The sequence below is a fragment of the Tympanuchus pallidicinctus genome, unplaced genomic scaffold (assembly GCF_026119805.1).
Source record: "Tympanuchus pallidicinctus isolate F22 unplaced genomic scaffold, pur_lepc_1.0 scaffold1, whole genome shotgun sequence".
NCBI lineage: Eukaryota > Metazoa > Chordata > Aves > Galliformes > Phasianidae > Tympanuchus > Tympanuchus pallidicinctus.
Window position 1 is genome coordinate 90,947,158 of NW_026294618.1, and position 18,796 is coordinate 90,965,953.

At 39.4% G+C, this 18,796-nt stretch overlaps 1 protein-coding gene across 3 annotated transcripts in view; it reads right to left on the minus strand.

Moving 5' to 3' along the window:
* The window catches only part of RAB3GAP2 (RAB3 GTPase activating non-catalytic protein subunit 2), a 40,937-nt gene extending 22,175 nt beyond the window's left edge, over positions 1-18,762 (minus strand). The window contains exons 1-12 of one of the 3 annotated variants that reach the window (XM_052665608.1): positions 18,611-18,762; positions 11,559-11,623; positions 8,841-8,964; positions 7,331-7,412; positions 5,253-5,300; positions 5,067-5,142; positions 4,818-4,919; positions 3,620-3,719; positions 2,387-2,485; positions 1,293-1,441; positions 272-351; positions 63-152 (exon numbers count right to left, since the gene is read on the minus strand). In XM_052665608.1, the coding sequence (XP_052521568.1) occupies positions 63-152; positions 272-351; positions 1,293-1,441; positions 2,387-2,485; positions 3,620-3,719; positions 4,818-4,919; positions 5,067-5,142; positions 5,253-5,300; positions 7,331-7,412; positions 8,841-8,964; positions 11,559-11,623; positions 18,611-18,719 (1,124 nt within the window). In that variant the 5' untranslated portion in view covers positions 18,720-18,762. Of the gene's footprint in view, positions 1-62; positions 153-271; positions 352-1,292; positions 1,442-2,386; positions 2,486-3,619; positions 3,720-4,817; positions 4,920-5,066; positions 5,143-5,252; positions 5,301-7,330; positions 7,413-8,840; positions 8,965-11,558; positions 11,627-18,610 lie in introns of all 3 variants that reach the window. The other 2 variants (XM_052666394.1, XM_052664770.1) reach the window with 2 other exon arrangements.
* Between the last annotated feature and the right edge of the window lie 34 nt (positions 18,763-18,796).

The window sequence follows — 18,796 nt, forward strand, 5'->3', positions numbered from 1 at the left end:
ACCATTTAAATAATTAAGAACACAAGAGCTTTCCAGCAACTGAGACAGCATATCAAACTTGCCTCACTGCTAATGGGGTTGCAGGTTCAACTTTCGGCTTCTGTTTTTGGACAGGTTCTTCCTCATGTTTGCTCTTCCAACCAAGCCAGCCACTTGCAATAGAAGAAGGCAATAGGAGAATTATACTAACAGTTTTGAAAAAAAAAATAAATCTCAAATTATTATGAAGCTACTAAAACATATCACTTAATATAATCTTTTATTTTGTTACCTGGCAGCATGAAATAATGCTGAGGTCAGTTTACTTGCAACTGCTAAGGCAACATGAGACAACAGCGGCTGTGAGCTACCCTGAAAGAAAGGAAAGTGTTTAGGTAGTCAAGAAATAGCTGTGACCTACCCTGGAATGAAGGAATAGTGTTTACAATGCCAAGAAATAGTTCTTACACTGAACTCAACTGCAGAATAGCTTTTCAGTTCTCTTATGGACTTTCAGCTCAGAAAGCATAGCTTTAACACTCTGCAAAATTTTAATTCACTGCCCCAGCAAAGCCATTCTGACATCTCTTTACCATTTCAAAAATCCTCCTGCAAGTCACTGGTGGCTCAGTATGTTTGTCTGCAACAGAAGTTAAAGAAACTCTGTGTGTGATTTACTATAGAGAGTTATCTGGTGCATGGCTTTGATTTCCTTGCAAACACAAATCTTAGCAGTTTTGTCTTAATCACACTGCAGAGGCAAGCACATAATAAAAATTTCAATTCTAGCATTTTCAGTCAGCTTCTGACCCCAATAAGGCTAGCAGTCTGAATATACAAGGCATACATAAGTACACTGGCATTCTTTTCCTCCAATACAAGGTTAAAAAAAAAAAAAAAATCACAAAAAAACTCAACCAGGAAGCATGAATGTATCATAGGTAAAATTAAGCAAGAATTGTTAGTTCTCTCCCACATGTAGTGGTTCTGTTTGTACATAACCAAAGACTGACGGTCTCCAAAAATGCTTAAGATGCTTGTGAACAGAACCACAATCTAATTATTAATAAATAAAACCTCAAGGTACCTAACTGGCAATAAATTAACAAATGACTGTGACATTTGTTTTGAGCTAAGGAATTAATTTTTTCAGTGACAGAAACTGGTAGACATTACTCTCCCAATCATTCCATTTTCTGAAGGTCAAGAAAAGGGTGAAACATCAGCATAAAATGAATATAAGAATACAGATACAGAGATGACAAGGATTAATCATTCAAGCAATTTCAGCAAGTCGGCTTCGAGGTACATACCTCCAGGGCAAAAAAGAAACCAGTGAAGGGATTGGATCCAACTGTAACATACTGAGACATAGCAGGTGGGCTGTTTTTTATAGCTGCATTATATCCACCTATATTGGAGGCAGTCTTCATTTGATCAAAAGGAGATAGTGTCATAATGCCTACCAAAAACATAAAAGCAGGTGTTTTATACAAAAGTACATGATTGATTTAAGTCTAAATATGTTCCTGCCCTGTTTTCTTGGCTGATCATTCAACATTTGGAAAGGAGTAACCCTAACCATGCTAATTCCAAAGAACTGAACAGAAACCTAATGTATTTTTGTTAATTAAAAAAACGTAATTTGCTCTTCTAAGCAAAACAACTAAGACAAAGTCTCCTAGATTTCATTAAAAAAAAAACTGAGCAAAACTTGTTGCAGTGATGAAAAATGGGAACAATCTGACATAATGAGAGAAGTGAAGCTTCCACATGTTGCCCAAACAGTAACCACTACAGAACTAGTAGAGACACGTGCTGAAGGGCAGTATCAGTACTGTACAGTCTAGCAGCAAAAATACATGGTTAACAAAACCCACTTCACTTGTCTACTGAGCACCCATCCAACTTAATGTTTTTAAGAAAAGATGGAAGGGTAAAATAAAATTTACTGTCTCCCAGGCTTCTGCAAATTCCTAAGGACTTTAAGACTCCAGGAGTATAGAAGTATGCTGCTTTCTTTTGGAAAGGTACAATTCCAAGTTTTCACTTCTTGATGTGCTGGAGCATACCAATATCAGCCTTAATTTGCCTACCAGATGGTGCCTTCAACTGGCAGAAACAGAATTGCATCTATCCAGTCTCTTTGTCGTTTCTTACCAAAAGAGAGGACAAGACAGCTAGAGCTGCCTCCCTTTCTCTCTCCTCAGACTGAAAGGAGAATGCTCAAAACAACGAGAAATACAATACACTTCTGGTGACGGTTAATCAGATTATTCACTACATCAGTCTTCTCCCTCTTATTTCTACCCAAACAGAACCATTAGTAAGTGCTCTCACCCCAAGTTTAACTCTAAAACATTCAATTTCATTCAAGCCAAATATGAAGGTACACAAAAATGCTTACCAACACTAGCATGGTCAACAATTGTATCCACGTCCTGCAAACCCCACTTCTTATAAGCTAGAGGTGGTGGCTGAACATTCTCATTGCCAGATGCTGCAGCTGACAAATGTTGGTAAGTACACAAAAAAAGACACCTCTACTTAGTCAAAGGAAAAGAATAACAGAAAGAAATTGATAGGATCTGAAGAATAATTTAATTTTAATTCAACATACATTTGAATAGCTGCTGAAGTAAAATGGCATTTTGAAATACTTTCCATAATGAAATTAAAACACCATTAACTGGATAGAATTTCACAATACCCATCACAACTTTATTTACTATTTACAGAGTTTACAAATTATGCATGGTTTACTATTCTACACAAATTACAGAGGCTACTACAATTTATTTCTGTGGTCTAGGCATATTTATGTGGCAACTCACTAGCCAAAGAATTACTTTAACATGATGTTGTGAGTTAACATGGCTAAGCACCACACAGCTGCCACTCACTTCCCCCACAGGGGATGGTGAAAAGAACTGCACGATTTGAGATAAAGGCAGTTAATAGGTAAAGCAAAAGCTGCGTGCATAAACAGAGTCAAACAAGGAATTCATTCACTCCTCCCTGCCAGCAGGCAAATGTTTGGCCATTTCAAAAAAGACAGGGTTTTGTCACACAAAAAAAAAAGAAAAAAAAAAGGCATTTCAGAAGACTAACACTACCTCTGAACATCCTCCCTTCCTCTTCCTTTGCCCCATCTTTTACTGCTGGCACAACACCACATGATATGAGAAACAGGGAGCTCTCTTGGTTGCGTCCCCTCTCAAGTTCTCATACACCACAGCCTATTCTCCAGCAGGACAGTATGAGAAACAAAAAAGGCCTTGACACTATGTACTGTCCAGCACCAGCTAAAACACTAATGTGTTATCAACACCGTGCTGGTAACAAATACAAAACAGCATAATATGAGCTACTGTGAAGAAAACAAACTCTATCCCAGCCACAACCAGCACACAGCACTATGGTGAGAATGTACAAAGTAGTCAATGGCACTCAGACAACTTGTGCTGAGGACATTTTCTGTGGTGTAAGGAATTACCACAAATGCAAAAGATGCCTCCATACTAAAGGACAAGCAAAAAAGATTTGAGTTTTACCTTGACTTGATATCTGATAAGCAAATAGTATTTCACATTACACAAAATAAAGAGACTCAGAAATAAAAACTTTCTCTTAACTATACCTCTTGCTACCTGGTTGCGACAAGCACGTAGGGACTGAAAGAGACTGAAACCATCAATTGTCACAATTGCTGCTGGATACAGGATACTTAGCTCTTCATTCTGTAGGAGAAAAATTAAAGACAAAAAAAAAAGAGAAATCACTGCAACTGTTACAACACAGTAGCTAGAAAATAAGCAGTTAACTACACAAAGACAAGTATTACACCCAAAGAGTTAATTTTTAACAAGCCCCAGGCAAAACAATAAGGCAGAACTAAAAGAACTAAGTGTTGTGCCATCCCATAAATAGTTATTCAGGCCTGACATTTTATCATTTTGTCTTCCTTCAATGGCTCTTATGCTTGCTTAATACATTTTATGGCTTAGGGAGAAAATATAAAATTTACAGTGGCTTGTGAAGACCACAGAAAATCAGGTCTATCTAGAATACAACAATGCTTCATGAGCCAAATTTTTAAGTGGATTAGCACATGCATTACCATTTGGGCACAAAAACATTAACTTGGTCACATAAACTCAGGATTTAAATTCCTTAATTTTTCTGTACTTCAAAACCATCTCAAAACATCATGCTAGCAATGCACAAACACATGCATAACACAAACCCAGAAATGTCTTTAACTTCATTAGTTTTCTGCACACAGCATGCCTACTCAGCCAAAAGCAAAGAAAGCTGGCTTTTCTACTAAGTAGCTTGAGCTCTACAAAAAACTTCTCTGTAGGAAACAGTCATTATGCAGATTCTTAGCACTCTCATAAACATGGCTTCAATTTTTAGCTATCTTCTCTGTGAAAGAACATAAATGCTTGTGAATGCGTACATAGAGCTCCCGGCACCTACCTATCAAGTTTTGTTTTCTCCTTTCATCATCAATACATTATCATATTTTGTGCACATAAATGAGAAATAGGAGATGAATTAAGCCTTCCTTTGCAATGCTGCTGCTGAGATAACCACCAGAAATCTACAGAGTAAACTAAATACTAGTAATAACAAGAAATGCTGAATTACTAATAAGAAATGCTGAATCCTCCTCAAACTATATAATATAATTCTAGAAAAAGAAATCTGCAGTCTCTTGTAAGGAATTTTCTACCCATGAAAAAACTGGTAAAGGACGTAGAGGATTCACAGAGAAGACTCCCTTCCATACCCCTTAACACTGCCACTTCGCTTTTGAAATAATCTGACAAAACCTGTTCTGTGACACCAGGATGCCTGGGAATTTCATAGGTTCTGCACTTAAGCTGCAGGACAGGATCTTCATTTAAAAGCTGTGCAAGAAGCAGCACTCCGCTCTAAAAGAGAAAGAATAATAAGTGTGACCATTACTGTGCTTTTTCTCAGGGAAGACAAAAAACATTGTCTGTGAAAGCAGATGTTTTTTAGAAATAGATATTTATTAGAATGGCTTTCTTGTGGGCTCACTGTGCTGAGAAACATACCTCAGTGTAAAAACGAACATAGCCAGAGGTGAAGCCAACCACAATGCAGGTCCAGTCAGGACGACCTGTGGAGCTCCTGTTTCATAAAGATACATCAGAAGTTAAAAACTAATCCTGCTCTAAGTCATTAACATATGAGGGTGTAATATAAGGAGAATGCATATTCATAGGAATATCAATCCTTACCTCTTCTGACTTGCCAATGGGATACACAATACACTGCTCACACATTCACTAGAAAGAGAAAGATAAAACTAATAAGCATGCTTTACTTTCCAGTTGTAGAAGACTGCTCTACATGACATCTTATCAACATTTTAAACATATTAACAATATAGTAATGCAGCACATAATTTATCAAGCTCAAATGAGAAAAAGCAAAAAAAGAAAACCTTCCTTTTAAAGACATTTTGAATTACAAGGTCATATAAGTATTTGAACAGATTGCAGTGAGTGCCTATTACACCTTGTTATTGTTCTCCTTCATCACTCAAGACTGATCATTCCGCCAGTACTCTCAGTAAAGACTCGCTGCTTACAAAAACAAATACTACACCTGGACCACACTTCTCAAAAACACAGTTCTGAAATACATTATGGAACCAAATAGATTTTTACATCCATTGTATTCATCATTACAACTTGATAACATTTCAAGAAGTAACTTGATCTTCCCACGTAACAGAAACTGAGCGTGGCAGGCACAGCACGCAGAAGGCAAGCAGAGGAGCAGGCTTCAATATCTCAAATCAAAAATTATTTAGCTGTTTCTACAGCAGAAAGCTTTACACAGTCTAGGGAATCAGAAGAAGTACAAAGATTTTATGGAATACCATATAAATTCAAGATTACATCCTGAACAGCATTTGAAGCATAAAAGCTTCCAGTACTGCAGATTATTTGCATTTCAGACCACCTCCATTCCCCAAGGAGTAATTAAATAACCAGGCTAGAGAATTATAGAAAAAAATTCCTAAACACAAGTTTGACATGAATTGCAATATAATCACAACTTAATATCCATTTCAGTGAAACCTCATCTTTAAGAGGAAAGCTTAGCTGCCTCACAACATATCAGTGAAAGACAGCTCTGGGCAAAAAAACGCCACAAGGCTTTAGACAATCTGGCAGAGACTGTCCTACTGACACCTCCACAGAAACAGAACCCTCACCTACAGGAAACACTTGCAAACCTTAAATCAAGCTGTAACAAATTTAGCTGTGTCTATCTAAAGAAAGCCACCCATTCCACAACGGATCTCAAAGAACAGTACTGAGTCTCTGAACAGAGGGGTTTGTTCATTTGTTGTGCAGTTTGTTTGTTTAGAGTAGAAGATGACATAGTAATTTCAGTGGTAGAATGGGGAAAAGCCCTGAAGGGACACATTACAAAATAGTTCAAATTCACTGCAGCAGCAGGCTTATCATACAGACTAGAAAATGGCTGATTAATTCAGCACCTCCTGCAGCATAACAGAAGGCTGAAGCCAACAGGCATACCCAAATGCAGACAACTCAAGACTGCAAACTTGATAATGAAATCCAAATCCTACTCCATATGGGAGATTCCAGAAAGTGTCAGTCTGGTTATTTGAAGACAGATCTAGCAGAAATTTTGTATAAATACCAAATGTATTTCCAAGGCAAATTTTCTAACTGTTCTAAATGACTTAGAGCACCAAAACCATTTCAAAAAGTGACAAAAACTGGTAACAGGCTATTTACTGTAGAGGTCACAGATAGATGAAATTCAATGCATCTGAAAAGATGAACACAGAAAAAGCACATGAATGTTGCTCACAGCTTGTAATTTGGACTGACTTCTTAACCAAAGAGATCTTCACATTTACTTGAGATTTTGAAAATGGAAAGAATTATTTCTGGAACTATTTCATACACTTCCAGTAGCAACATCCCCTACCAAAATTCCACCTCTACTTGAAAAGCAGATTTTCAAAAAACATTCTCCTAGTACTTATATAAAGCTTGAAAACCCAGATTTGATTTCTAATTTACATGTAAATACATTAAACTGCACTGACAGAATTCCTCCTAATTTACATGAGCATGTCCTGAGACACAATACCCATGAGTGGTGACCTTCGCAAAGCTCACCCAGGTTACTCCGTTTCTGTTTTCAAAATATGAATGTCTGAAAATATAAATGCACTTGGACAAAAGCAAAAAACAAAGCTGACAGCACAAATTGTTAATTATTAAATAGAAAAACAATGTTTTAATCACAACTGCATTCCAGCACCTACCCTTCTTCAACACTCAGACAGCCACTCCAGCCAACAGCATACTGCATTTCTTCTTTTCCCTTGTCACTCTGCTTCCATTTAGCTATGATTAAAAATAGATGCCATCTATAAAACTGTAATGTCTTACATCTCACAGAAGTCTATTCTTAATAGCTCTTTCATAAAATACATCTTATCTCACTTAGATTAACCACGAGTTACATACACTTAGATTAACCACAAGTTACATATACCTCGAAGACTAAAAAGATTATTATTTTTACTGACTTTTCTAAAAAAACTCGTACCTTTGTACAAACTTGCACAGAACAATCATGGGTTGAAAAGGACCATAATAATCATCAAGTTTCAACCCCCCTGCTATGTGCAGGGTTGCCAACCACCAGACCAGGCTGCCCAGAGCCACATCCAATATACTATTAAAATCATTATGACATGACCAGTTTTGTTCAAAAAAATTACATATAGTAATACCCACTTCATTAAATTTTAAGAGGTTCAATTAATGCAAACTTCTTTTGGGATGATCACTGAAGCTTAAATAAATAACAAAATTCTAGTGCTAACCCTGAGAACATGAAAATCCTACACTAAGTCTGGCAAGTTTTAATCAGCATAGTGCTAGAAAACACAACACTTTACTATTCAGAGTGCTATTACAACTGACACTTTGTTTCATCAACTTCCAGTTGCAGATGGACAACTAAGAAAACTAGCACTGTGTGGCATTTGATTGACGCCTAAAGTTTAAGACACAAGGACACTTCTGGCCACTGTGTGGTGTACTTACTGCTGAGCATTCTAGCAGCACCCTCCAGCAGATAAGCTAAATCATCTCCTTATTCTTGATGCAATAGGAACTTTCTGAGGACCACTGCTGTCCTATTTTCTTTGAAAAATTAGCAACTAACCCACGTGGGTTTTAGATCACATAACTCTTCAGAGAATAACACTTGCAGTGTATTAACTTAATACAATCTGTCTAACTACCTAACTCCTTTCTTTTAAAGCCATTACTCCTTGCCTGCCACTGTACTCCCCCATAAGGAGTCCCTGTACATTTTTATTGCAGGTTCCCTTTAGGTAACAGAAGGCTACTGTAAGGTATCCCCAGAGCTTTCTTTTTCTCCAGGCTTAACAATCCCAGCTCTCTCAGCTTCTATGCACAGGAGAGGTGCTCCAGTCCTCTGATCATTCTCATGATCCTCCTCTGGATCTGTTCCAACAGCTCCATGTCCTTCTTATTTCGGAGATCCCAGAGCTGAATGCAGTACTCCAGGTGGGTTTTTACAAAGGCAGAGTAAAGGAAAAGAATCACCAACATATCATACTTATGTACTGCAATTGTTATTGGCAAAAGCAACCAGGCCATTGCAAGTAGATAAATGGAAGCTGGCTCTTCAATGTTCATATTACTAAGGATAACTCCAGAAATAGGGAGAAAAAATAGATTTTGCCCTGACTACTGTTAAATGTATATGCTTACATACTTAGCAGAACATATACTTACACACTAAAAAGACTGCCTTCTGCTCATTAGCTATTACCATCAGGTCATTTGTTGGCGACAAGGACAACACACAGTCTTGAAGCCAGTAATTTCTCTGGTTCTTAGAAGTAGATTCCTCTTCTTCCTACAAGTAAAGCTTTAGTTAATGTATGCAGTGACTTTTAAACACAGCACAACCTGCAAGATTCAAATTGACACTTTGGCTTAATATCAATACCACTGCTGAATGCACAACTACCTATCAAATTGCTAAAGCACAAATTTGCATTAAAAAACATGATGCACAAAAAGGCATCAACCTTACACTAATTACATCTGCAAGTCTGCAAATTAGTAATGAAGCTGCATTTGTTTGGAAGAAATGCAAGTCTTGTCCAGAGAAAAGCTGCAGGAAGAACCGACAGACCACACTCATGGTTGCCTGTTACATTCATTTCCTTTCATAATGCCACAGCATTAAAAAGTCACTCTGTGCATATAAAGAGTACACCGAATGTCCATCATCTGGTCAACATCAGCACAGTGCAAATACTCTGATAACTACCTTCGTCCACGCTATCACTTGATTCATACAAGTGAATCTTTCTTTCATGTCATTCTTGTCTGTTTATGGATGCCAAATTCTATAGTAATACTTTTTCCTTAATCACACTGGGAGCTAACATTGTAATATTTATTTTCACTTTTCCCTTTTACAGTTCAAACATGGCAAAAGATTTAGAGCGTATTTACTAGCAAACCACATGGTTCACAACAAGCTACACATCCCAGTTAAAACTAGCTCCAACTCAACTAATTATAAGAAACATATGAGGATTAAATGCAGAGCTGTTTTCACCTACAACTGCCTAAAATGAAGAAATAGGAAATTCCTCTAGAAGAAAAACATATGTGTATATATGTTGAAACATATTTCAGACATTGAAACATTGGGCATGGAACAGGCTGCTCAAGGCAGGGGTTGTGGTGCTGAGCTGGCAGAGTTCAAGGGGTGTTGGCACAGTGCTTTCAGTCATATGGTTTGGATGTTGGGTGGTCCTGTGTGGAGCCACACGCTGGACTCAGTGATTCTTGGGGGTCCTTTCAAACTCAGGTTATGCTAAGATTCTATGAAATGCTCGAGGAAAAGATCAATTACAATTCAGTTACACTTGCTGAATCTACCAAATTACAAAAGCTTATGACACTTGTAATAAAAATGTGGCTGAGAATTTCACTTCATTGAAATGAGAGCTGAATATCTATCCTATTTGAAAGTTTTTATACTCCCTTTTATTCCCTGCCATCAGCATGGGACTGACTCATCCCTAGGACACACCATGCTCATTGAAACTTTTCACCTCAGCTGTAATAACATATTTTCCCTCATAACATAGTTTTCCTCATTCAAGTAAAAAATTGAAGATTCTGCCCCACTCTTCAGGCATACTTCCTGCACATTGAGATAAATACAGAACAGGGTTTTTTTTAGCAAGGCGAGGCCTGGATTCTTCAACTTCCCCTATTAGCTCTAACATGGAATTTATCAAGCAGTTTTCTTCAGATGATTCATTCGGATGCAGAGGACTTCTATACAGAAACAGCTTCCCTAACACCTTATGCAAGTCATTCCTGACAGCTATAAGTCTCACCCTCAACACCAACCCCAGGCTAGCTGCATTATTCTCAAATACGCTCGTTGGAAGAAGGATGTTTTTCTCCCTGCAAAGAGCAACAGCGCAGCCCTCATCCTGCTTGCTTAATTTCATCTCCTCTTTAATATCATCCATACATCACAACATAAAGAGAGTACTGTGTGACTAGTAGAAAGATATTTACACCAGCGGTTCAGGATTTCAAAGTCTACATTTAAGACTGGTTGATCACCACAACTTCACTGTCATGCCCAGGCCCCCAAAAGACACCATTCAGACAGCTACTAAGAGTAAAGTATAGAAATACTTTTTCTTCCTTGCCACCGCATCTAAATAAAGTTAACTACTCTCCTTTTTTCCCTCAAAAGCTAATTTCAGGCACTTGTTCCAAGTAAAATTAAAATCTACACTTTTTTTTTTTTTAAACCACTTTACTCTTTCACTTTTATCCAAATCTGATGCATTTCCAGCATTCCTCATTCCCCATGAATATTTTGGACTGTCATCCCCAAACCACACAGGCAGCTGCAAACCATTAAAGCTGACACAGAGGACACAGCATGTAATTACATCAGCTTACATCACTGTTTTTAGATTTCTGGTAATTGTACTTCCTAATATTAGTTACATATTGGAATGGCAAGCAGTAAGAGAAGAATGAGGGATGTGACCCGATCAAAGCAATGAAAAAACAGTCAGCAATGAAGGAATGTACCCATTTCCAGGTAGGCAGACTCGAGTTTTTAGACCAGTTCTAAAAGATCGTATCAGTTCTCTTATTTATTCCTAAAAATCAGGAATAATGCACTTTAAGTACTGGAGTTACTTACACCTTACAATGCATTCCTCTACCACAACAGTTACATACTGAAGGAAGCTCTCCTGCAATTCACAGAAGAATGTTTTAGTTTGCTGTTTATTCTTACCACGATATTTTTATATGCATATGCATATGCTATGAAACAGTTTTTCTGAGAGTCACCTAGATTCTGAGAGTAGATGCCTGAATTTGTGCCTCCACAGTAACTGCAAGGGAAAATGAGATTGAAATGCAGAGACCTAGACCTCATGCATATGAACTTACAGGTTCTGGTAATTCTGCTTCATCCCAGGCTCCCCAGCCACCATCTTCCCAGTTTGTTGGTTTACCTGCTTTAAACAGACAAAAAAAAAAAACCACTCACATGAATATGATGACATAAGCAAGAAAAACCACAAAGTGGATTACTGGCAGTTGTTTTCCTTTCTCCACCAATGCACTGTAACTTTATTAGTAGTAGATACTAAACAAGCTCTGCAGGGAAAAAAAAAAGAAAAAACAATATGAAGAGGTAGAGCTGGATTTCTTCCTATTTATCTTCACTTTAAATCTATGAAAGAGTAAAAAAAAGCCAACAAAATCAAGATGTAACCTAAGTACAGATTAGAAGCAGGTGCAGCAGCACCTGACAGACTGTGCGCAGAGCTCTGGGCTGTAACAGCTTACGGCACCTTGTGCAACACATCCTTCAGCAGGGCCTCTGTGCTTTACTGAACAAATCATTCAGCCACTTTAGCCTTCTCTCAATTTCTCCACAGTTCTTTCAGGAGAGCCAAGACAAACTCCTAGTTTGTTTCAGCAAGCTAAAACAACAGGAGCTATGAAGACCTAAGACCTTTCTGTAAAAACCAAGCTTTAGCTTTATTCAAAATTGTTACTCCTTCAAAGACAGCAAAAGTACAATCCTGTACATATTAGCAGGTAGCTAAAGAGAAAGTAAGGAGACAGGACGCTGTCTGATCCCTTCAAGGATTCACATCTGTGTCTTTGAGCATCATACTGACAAGGTCAGAAGCCCTGCAACATCATAAGAACCATGTGTGAAAATTTTTGTGAAATAATTTTGTATGAAAAATTATCTTCCTTTCCATATTGGCGTTTTTGGTTTGTTTTTCAGTCAATTGCAGGACAAGCCGGTAGCAAGGTAAGTCCATTTTGATAGGAAACGACTGTGTGCAAGGAAATTCACCTCTGATAACAGAATCCCCACGGCCAGGACAACACAGATTCAACTGCTCCCAAAGAAGCCACAGCAAAGCTGAAGCTACAGCCTCCACAGGGAAAAGGAGCACACTGGCACTGCCTATTCACCTCTTGGCAAAACAATGCAGGGGAAAGTTAACAAGACACCAATCGGTTTCAGTTACATGATTCAGAAACCTCAGGGAAACCACAAGCTTACAAAATAGCTCAAATAAGCTGAGAAAACTGCAATTTGTAGGAAGAAGCCTACTTCTCAGCTGTCTTACCAGGGATGAGGCATTGGTCTTTTATAACAACATTTGAAAATCTTTCATTTAAAAATGCTGCATTTGATGGGAACTGAAGATCCAAAGGTTAGTTGCACACAGGCACTAAATAGTAAAAGATGTACAGCTCCTGCAGTGAGCAGGTTTAACACAATTCTGAACCACCACCATCACTGAAAGCTTCAATAAGACTACAAGCTTATCACTGTGATAGCTTTAAAAAAAAAAGTACAGAAATTGATGTATTGATGTTACTGCTTCAGGTTTCTTTGGACTTCGAGCATTTTCTGAGGAGTTCTTCTAAGAGCTTCATTAATTGATGTCATGCCTGCATTGGACCTTAACAAGTTAAAGCATCTCATTTCAACCCAGTTTAAATTTAGCTTTAATCAAGAAAGGTTCAGACATTTTGGATGACCAAACAGCATGAACAAGAATGTTTATACCAAGAACATTCTCTAAAAACCTCTGGCTACTTTAACAACAAAATCAAGCTAGAAAACAAAACAGAAATTGAAATCTATACTCCACTTACGCAGATTTTTTAAGCTTTTGTACCATTAATGAAGAAAAACAACTCTAAAAATATTTTCAATTAAGAAAGAAGCATTCCACCAACGCTGCTGAGATGTTTCACAAGACTGTGTATGACCAAACAACTAATACATGAGTAACCTTTGTTACAATTGAAACCTCTCCACCATCTATGAGACGGGTGAGTCAGCCAGCTTACTGCATCATCACCAATACAGAGCTGGCTGCGCAGTTATCTCAAGAGGTCTACCTGCGTAACAACAACAGACAAGCTCAAATACAAGATGAGGCTTTATGACTTGCCAGTGTACAAATAGGTAAAGGAGAATTACGGCATTTTGAATACACGCTGCAAGAAGAAAGCAGAAACCAAGTCAATATTTAGTTTAAGCTAGCTAACCAAATTCTATTTCCATTTGCGTTTATCATCTCAAAAGAAAAAAAACCTCCTTTCTATATAATTCGTGCAGGAAAGAAAACTGTCAGTGCATCACAGTCCAGAGAGTCAAAACCACCTCCAGGAAGCACCATCAGGGCCAATTCAATCCCCAGAGCACAGAACAGACCAACTATTCCACCAGAACTCTGCCACATCAATGCTGAGACTCAACACCCACCATAAAACCCTCACCGCTACAATTCCTGCAGCCTTTATGCGCACAGCTGTACTATAAGTGTTGTCATCATCTTTCAGATGAATCTAGATAGCTCAGAAATCCACACAGACGGGAAAACATGAGGTAATAGTGAGGCATCATCCCACTGGTGATGCTGCAAAGATCTCTCGCAGCTGTGACCTGCTCTGTAAGGCCAGCATGTCCTCCAGCTTACAGCCATTACAAGCTTAGTCCTTTGTATCCACCCAGTATTACACAGACTGCCCCATGTACTTTAATGATGCACATTTCTCAAGCCCCTGTATGCATTCTTTCCATCCTTCCAGGCATGAATTCTGGAAAAACGGTGCCTCTATCCATATCAAGAACTTCACCTACGCAATGCAACTGCAATGGCGAGTGAAGCAGAGTATTAAACAAGTGATTCATCTCAGAAATAATGGAGAGAGAACCAACAGGGGGGCACACCTGTAATACTTCAACCACAGCACAGCATTACTCACTAGTGGTAACGCATCACAAAATATCCCTCAGAAGAAGATGGAGAACATGTGTTGAAAACTGGGTGCAGAAAAAAGCTACGGTGATCAGACCACCCCTATATATGTGGATATATGACTGAAAAGTTTGTTGGTTTTTTGTTTGTTTTTCTTTTTTTAAATGAGATAGATTTGAGTAAAGTGTTCAAGACAGAATATTGTCTTCAACATGGTTTTAGATTTTAGTCCATAAAGTCTCAAGCTGCATCATGTAGAAATGTAACACATACATCCTACTTGCATATAAAACCAACTCATTCACCAATTTGTTCTATGCCTGGATTTCACATGGGCAGAAATATCAGCTTTTTTTTCTCTTCGAGCCAAGGACTTATTTAAAAATAATTTTACAACTTTCTGCCATTCAGTAATCACGGGGCATTTCTTCCCAAACTCCCCCTGACTGGAGACTGTCAGACATACTGGGCTGCTTTGACAGCATTATTAGGAAGCCCTTTTGCAGATCTGTACTGTTCTTATCTTAAAAGAAATGAAAAAGAAAAAAGATGGCATTCAAATTAAATTTGCCCACTAATCCAAAAAGAAGCAAAAACCAGCTAATGCATTTCTTGTGACCATCTAAGGGAGAAAGAATCTCTTTACTGCTTTAATCCAAGAAAAACAAACATGATTTAAAATGGTCCCGTACTACATAGCTTTTTCAAATAATGCTGCAAATTTCCATGGTTTACAGTCATAGATTATCCAAAAACAAAGTTGGAGGTAGCACAACAGGAAGGAAACGTTGTGAAACAACACAACACTGGAAAGAAATGAAACTGATGACACATAAAACATCGTGCTTCCCTTTTCAATTGCAAGCAGCTCCAGTTATCAGTCACAACAAGAAAGAAGGAAAGCTATCCACTAAAGATGTTACAGCAGTAAAAACAGAAAAACAAGCAGAACAAAACAAATAACACCAACCGGTGTGAAGGATGTTTGGACAAAGTACCCTGACACCACTTTACCACGTGAGTTGAGAGCCTATCTTTTCATCTGCCCTGCATCTCAGAATGTACTTTACATATGAAACATAATGAAGGCATTATCCTCTTTTATATCTTACAGGAACAGAAAGAAAAGAACCTTCAGTGTATACAACACAATCCGGAGAGCGAGGATCTAATTAAAGAGGCAATACAAAAAAGTTTATCGAGAGACTCTTCAACAGGAAAATACAAATTGAATAAGAGGCATACAGATGCACTTAAGAATCCCATAGTCAAATGCCAGCTAGAAATTAATTTTGTAATGCATTTTTTTAACTTTGTTTGAAGCTCTGAAATAAAAAGTCTGGCTTTCTGAATTTCTGAATCAAATTAGTTAGTCTAGATAAAGCCAAGTGTGTTAAGCACAGTTCCAAATATGTGGTTTCAAGGAATGGGGCTGAAGAATGCTTTTCAGTATGCTGTCAATTTAACACTGTGGGGTTTTGGAGAAGAGCTCTTCTACCAAGGTTATCTTTCATTCCTATTGTAAAAAGAGGCAGAGAAGTGATACCTCTTGGCTCTAGACATTATCTACCAAGGTCAAAACATCCCCCTCAGTCTCATGCCCAGCCCCACCCAAAGTAAGCAACAGCATTTAATGTTGTAGGCTGAGCCATGTACCAGCCTGAAGTTACCTGCTTAGTACTACATGCAAGCATCGTCACCTGGGAGCTCCCAAGGAGAAATGATTTGGGAGGGGAAGAATGTCATTTGTGTAATGGGAGATAAACACATTTATGAGCTACGAATATCTGCACAACAGGCAAGTACTGAATTTTTGGTTTTACTTCATGTTGATAACCCTAAGTCCTACCTAGCATCAGGCCCACCTGGCTACATCACTAACGTGCTGTAGATTTGTTTCAGTTCAGCATCTGGTAGAACAGTGATTCCTGACATCACTTTAAATAAGCTGTAGATAAATTCCTCAAATTATAATGACTATAGGAAACCTTAGGTGCTTCTCTGATCAGCCACACAACTCAGCTACTGACTAAGAAAAATGGCTGGATTAATATGTAGGTGTAAAGAATAAAGGAAGAGACAAAAACAGCAACTCAGAGTACAAGACCTCAGGAGCAGCAGTGACGGCATTACCTACACCATCTCACCCAGCATAACACGTTTCCAAACATCCTCACAGCTCAGTGACTCAGTTGCTTAGACTGCAGAGTGGCAGGAAAGCAGGCAGCAAGAAACAATGACAATGATTTCTACGATCTCCAAAACAAATGTAAAGGGAAAGGAACCTCCCATTCCACACAGCCAAATCCATTTCTTTTTTCCCCTCACTTAAGATACTTACACAACGTGCTCGTTTTTAACATGACCCCTCTCCAAATTATAACAGTGCTCCACCTGATCAAAAATGAATGCACTGAGACATTGTGCTCCAACATGGCGTGTTTGTGTGCTTTAATTAAAGTCGCTTTGAGGACTCTAACTCACTTAGAGCCAATAGCTGCAGTATCAAAAAAAATTACAGCTACCAATCCAAAAGATGTGAATAAGTCTAAATGAATGGTACTTAGAGAAACGCTCAGTTTTGATACTCAGCCTTGATGACTAAATAAGCAAATACAAAAATAGCCCCAAATAGAGTCTACTCATTAAAGAGGATGAACAGTACATTCTAGAACATGCAATCTCAATGCTGCTATCATTTTTTTGTGCTTCTACAACAGACAAAATGCCTCCTCTCTTTACAGCTGCCATTTGATGAATCCACACCAACAGAAGCATCCAGAAGTTCCTTTACACCCATCAGTCTTGCATGTATTATCAAATGATAGAGAAATACTTGAATTTCTTTCAACACGCACCTTTAGAAACACAAACACAATTCTCAGCTTTTATCTTCAGTATCCAACAGGCACTTTAACAGGGTGCTAACAGTTCCAGAATCCTTTAGATACCACTGACACTAAGAGATGAGCCATGCAGAATCTGTGTGCATTTTTCACAGTACCATAGGATTAAAATGAGAAGCATGGTAGTAGAACATTACTGCTTTCTATTAGGAGTTTTGCATAATCGAAGATGCACAACAATCGAGACGAGTTACATAAAATTATTCCCAAATTACTTCTTTCCAAGTGCATTTCGACAACAGAGTGTATTAAATTCAACCATAAACACAAAAAAGAAGCCAACAAGATTCAGCAGTAAATTAGTTACAGTGTATTTTTACATTTTCACAATCTCTGTGCTGCCTTGCCCCTTCTGATCTCCTACAAAACCTTTAAGATTTTTTCAAATAAGCATCTCAGCATTCCCTCATAGGTCAGTTCATAGACGAGAGAACTTAAGAAGGATCCCAATCAGCTTCTTCAAATGCATTCCTTCCACACTGTTGCCAGAAAGCCCAAAGACTGTGGCTAAAGTTAGTTTGGTGGCTCAAATGAGAACAAAAGCAGCCACGCACAGCAACACACAGTCAATGCCATATCACATCTCTGTCACTGTGCTGTGAGCCCTGGGTTTGGATCTGCAGTCATTCTGTGGGAACACAGCAAGCTTGGCTTTTTCAGCCTAAATTTCAGGCAGTCGTTTTTCACTCAGAGGGCGGTGAGGCCCTGGCACTGCCCACAGAGCTGTGATACCCCATCCCTGGAGGTGCTCCAGGCCAGGCTGCATGAAGGCAGCCTGAACTGGGGGGACAGCCCTGCCGACGACTGGGGATGGGGCCGGGTGATCTCTTCCAACCAAATCCATTCCATGATGTGGATTGCCCCGTGCAACACAAACCCGGTCTCCAGCTCCTGACCAGTTGCTTCGTGACTTCTTTTGTTCTCGTCGGAGCCACCAAACTAACTCTTTAGCACGCTCACAGCGCGCTTTGCGGTCTCAGACATGCGCACTTTAACAGAACCCTCTGAGAGCTGCACTCCTTTAAGTAGGACACCGCAAACTTCCACGGTGAAGCCGGAGACGCGCAGTGCCTGACGAGCTTCACTCACACCCCACAGGACGGAGACGAGTGCGGCAGGTCGGACGGGCACCAGAAGCGCCCGGCAGTGTGACGGCAGAGCCTGCAGACGTGGCACGCCCAGCCGGCACCTTCCTCGGCAGGCTGTATCCTCAGCACAGCCGGGCTGCCGCCCCACCGAGCCCCGCACGCGGAGCCAAACCCCAGATCCCCCTCCAGCGGCAAGCGGGACTCACCGCTCTCCCCGCCGGCTACGGCGCTGCCTTGGCGGCGGTGAGGGCACAGGAAGTCGCGGGCCGCCTCCAGATCCTGGAAGCGGCCGAAGGGGACGAGGGCGCACGACATGGTGCCGCCGCGCCGCCCGACCCGGAAGCGGTCGCCGCCTTCCCTCGCAGCCGGAGCCGCGCGGTCCCGCGCAAGGC